General features: G+C 47.3%; 1 protein-coding gene across 1 annotated transcript in view; it reads right to left on the minus strand.

The window, feature by feature from the left end:
• Positions 1–1,467, minus strand: part of LOC106811660 (thrombospondin type-1 domain-containing protein 7B-like) — a 149,423-nt gene extending 147,956 nt beyond the window's left edge. Inside the window, exons 1-2 of the mRNA XM_014815362.1 lie at positions 1,458–1,467; positions 1,016–1,270 (exon numbers count right to left, since the gene is read on the minus strand). Of these exons, the coding sequence (XP_014670848.1) occupies positions 1,016–1,270; positions 1,458–1,467 (265 nt within the window). The remainder of the gene's footprint in view (positions 1–1,015; positions 1,271–1,457) is intronic.
• Between the last annotated feature and the right edge of the window lie 2,383 nt (positions 1,468–3,850).

Consider the following 3,850-nt stretch of genomic DNA (forward strand, 5'->3'; position numbering starts at 1 on the left):
TATCATAGCATACGTTTAGGGCTTCGGCCGATTGCATGTGCGAGGTTGGGAGCTCACAGCAACAGACGATAGCTGGTTAATGTCAATAACACCATGTTTGTGTATCATTATTATTATTATTATTATTATTATTATTATTATTATTATTACCATCATTATAATTATCATCATCATCATCATTATTATTATATATGTTAAGCGAGTTCGTAATTAAGTGCGATAAACGTACGTAATAAGTAATATTTACGTACACGGGGTAAATATATTGTATTAGTCGCGTCAAGTCATAATGGTCAGTGGCAAGCACTTAGTGTCTATAATATAGTGTATATATATATATATGTGTGTGTGTGTGTATATAGTGTATGTAATAACACATTTATGATTCTTTACATACACACGCGCGCGCACGCACGCACGCATGCACACACACACACACACGCACGCACGCACGCACGCACCCACGCACGCACGCTCGTACACACGCACCCTAGCGCGCAAAAGGCGTACACAGATAGTTACTTGTTCAGTATATCGCTCGCTCTCTTCTCTATAACTAGTAAACACGCGAATCAGTAACACGCGCTGATCTATTTTTGAACGAACACTAGTCTATTATGAAGACAGCCATGGGAGCACGGAACTACGAACTCACCAAACACATAGCGCATATAAGAACGCATACATACACACAAATACACACAAATACACGTGTACACATGCACACACATACCTATGCACGCACGCACGCACGCACGCACGCACGCGAACACACAAGGACACGTACGTACGTACGTACGTATGTACACACACACACACACACACACACACACACACACACACACACACACACACACAACACACACACGCGCGCGCACGCGCGCACACACACACACACACACACACACACACACACACACATACACATACACACAGTAACAGCAGCAGCAGGATGAGCAGCAGCAACTAGATTCTCTATTACACATCGTCTAGACATGCTTCTCATCTCACTCACCGGCGGGTGTCGCCGTGACGAACTCGACGCTCGCATCGTGCCGCGCACTGCCGGCGACGAGCGACGTGTTTCTCATCGCCCGTCGGCACGCCCGTAGCTCAGCTCCGTCGCTCTCGTAGCTCGCATGAAAGCCGACGGCACATTCGCACAGTCCGCTCGTCGACGAACAGTAGGAGTTCTGCACCGTGCACGCGTTGCGGCACGTCTGCGGCGGTGCGCCAGCGTCGACGTGCAGCTCTCGCTCCTCACATGCTCCTGCAATCGACCAATCATAGCTACAGAAGCGGCGGACTTACGTCGGTGGGCTCCGGCGCCGTGTTATGGCTGATACGCTGGCAGCGTAGCCTGCGCCCCCTGTAAGCATACACGATATCCATGCAATCAACAGCGGGTATACACACGGCGCTCGGGAATGTTATGCAAGCACACACCGAGTGCGTACTCGTTTGCATCCCGAAAGTTCTAACTACGCGAAAAGTGTACACACGCGCGCAGTAACCATGGCAACGTGTAAATGGTTGTAAAATGCTGGTCATTATTACTGAGGAGCGAAACCGTGCGTTGACACTCAGGCGTCAAAGTCCATGAATGATTAAATACTGCGATAACGAGCTCTCAAAACAAAGATTTGAACTTTAAACGTTATCAATATATTATATTTTAGGTAAATCCAAGTAGTTAATTTGTTCGCAACAGTTTCGAAAACTGACTTTGATGCCGTTGTCAGACCGAATGAAGCGGCTAAAGTTGTTTTTAGGGATTTATCGTGAAATGAAATTACTCTTATATACATTATCATGAAATTTGTTGAACGCTTTACAAGAAGGAACGCATCTTTTCCCGTCACACAGTACGGTATATAGGCCCTACACTGCCAGGGATACGGACAAGTCACAGTCTGACGCCGATAGCTAAAACATACAATAAACTTCGCTTCGAGCTTGGGCAAATCAATCACATTGAACAAAAATGGAAATGAGTTGAGCAGAGGAAGCAATCCAAGGGTAAAGTGGAATGTTTCGCATTAAGATCGATCATCGTTGACCGTTCGCGCTGAAACCTCGGTATGCAAATTCGTCTCGTGTTGAGCCTCTACGGATTTTCGGTAACATTGCCATGTGACGTCACTCGCACCTGAGGCAATGGATGAAATCAGGGTAAACTGTGTCGCGAAGCGCAGTGCAGACTGGGACAGGAGGTTCCTAATGGTCTAATCCGCCCTTTATTTTGGTTTTACTGCGAAAATTCATCAACAGTGCATACGTAAATCGATAGTTACTTGTGAAAAACGGTGGTAGCAGATCATGGGGCAGAAATGGGGGGGGGGGTGCAGAGGATGGGAGTAAACTGTGGTAGCAATTCCCATGAAGGCAGATGACGTGGCTACGAGGGTAGATGATGGTGTAGTGGGGTGGGCTATAAGACTAGATTATTCGGGCGAGCATTAGTAGGGATGCCAGGTTAGGCACTGCTGCCACTGCTACTGCTGCGGTTGCTGCTGCCACTGCTACTGCTGCTGTTGCTGTTACTATTGTTGCTGCTGCTGCTCCTACTGCTGCTGCTGATGTTGCTGTTAGTACTTCTGCTGCTGCTATTGCTATTGCTGCTGTTGTTATTGTTGCTGTTGCTGCCGCAGCTGCTGCTATTTCTACTGCTGCTGTTGATGTTGCTGTTGTTGTTGCTGCTACTACTACTGATGTTGCTGCTGCTGCTGCTGCTCCTACTGCTGCTACTGCTGTTGTTGTTGCTGCTGCAGCTGCTGCTATTTCTACTGCTGCTGTTGCTGCTGTTGTAGCTACTGCTGCTGCTGCTGCTGCTGTGGTTGTTGCTACGACTACTGCTACTATCAGGAGTAAGATAATATAGGATCCTATATTATCTTACTCCTGCTACTATCAATGCTGCTGCTTCTGCTCTTGATGGCGGCGGTGCTGCTGCTGCTGCTGCTGATGCATGTAATTTGTCAGTTAACACCCGTGCTCACAGCTGCTGCATTTCGTGCCCCATGTTTGATCTTATGTGGCGAACAGCTCAAGGTCTAAAGTAAGAAGAGTTGGCCGCGCGGTATGGAGGATCGCAACCCTGCTCTAAACTGAAGTTGATGGATAGATATGGCAGAAGTACGTATACATCCTCCACACTACCGGCTACATGTTTCGTAACAGCGATGTGAAACTATGCTGCCAAATGAGAAATAGTGTATACACACACACACACACACACACACACACACACACACACACACACACACACACACACACACACACACACACACACACACACACACACACACCAACAAGTATACGATTATACCGAGTTCGAGGATAAGCCAGCATGTGTCAGCGACCGCACGCAAGCCGACAGAGCCAGGCGATTACTGTATAGCAGAAAACGATAAAACGCTAAATTCCCGAGACTAGGAAAACAAGAATTCCAGAAACTACTGCTATGTACTACTGGCCCAAGCCGTGCTGCTCTCACAGTCCGCATGCGCATTGATGACCTGCCAGGGTGACTGACCAACACTCGGTTACTTATCCAACATCTACGAACTCGTACTTTAAATAGACCGGAACCATATTCGCGGCATTTTGATGAGCTCATTTGTAAATGTCTGTCGACATCTAAGACTAAAGATCGCAGTCTGGATCGACTTGTGAAACTATTTCCCGCTGTGCGACGGCATCGGTTTTATCAACGCATGAGATGAGAGCTAGGGGGCTATACTTGTGAAGTATTCAGATTGATGAGGCGCAAAAACGAGACTCGAGGAATGTGTTTATGAAATTAAAACACACGGATAGACGCGCTCACACCAGAACAGCCTGCAGCACT

Source organism: Priapulus caudatus, unplaced genomic scaffold (assembly GCF_000485595.1).
Source record: "Priapulus caudatus unplaced genomic scaffold, Priapulus_caudatus-5.0.1 Scaffold561, whole genome shotgun sequence".
Lineage (NCBI taxonomy): Eukaryota > Metazoa > Priapulida > Priapulimorpha > Priapulimorphida > Priapulidae > Priapulus > Priapulus caudatus.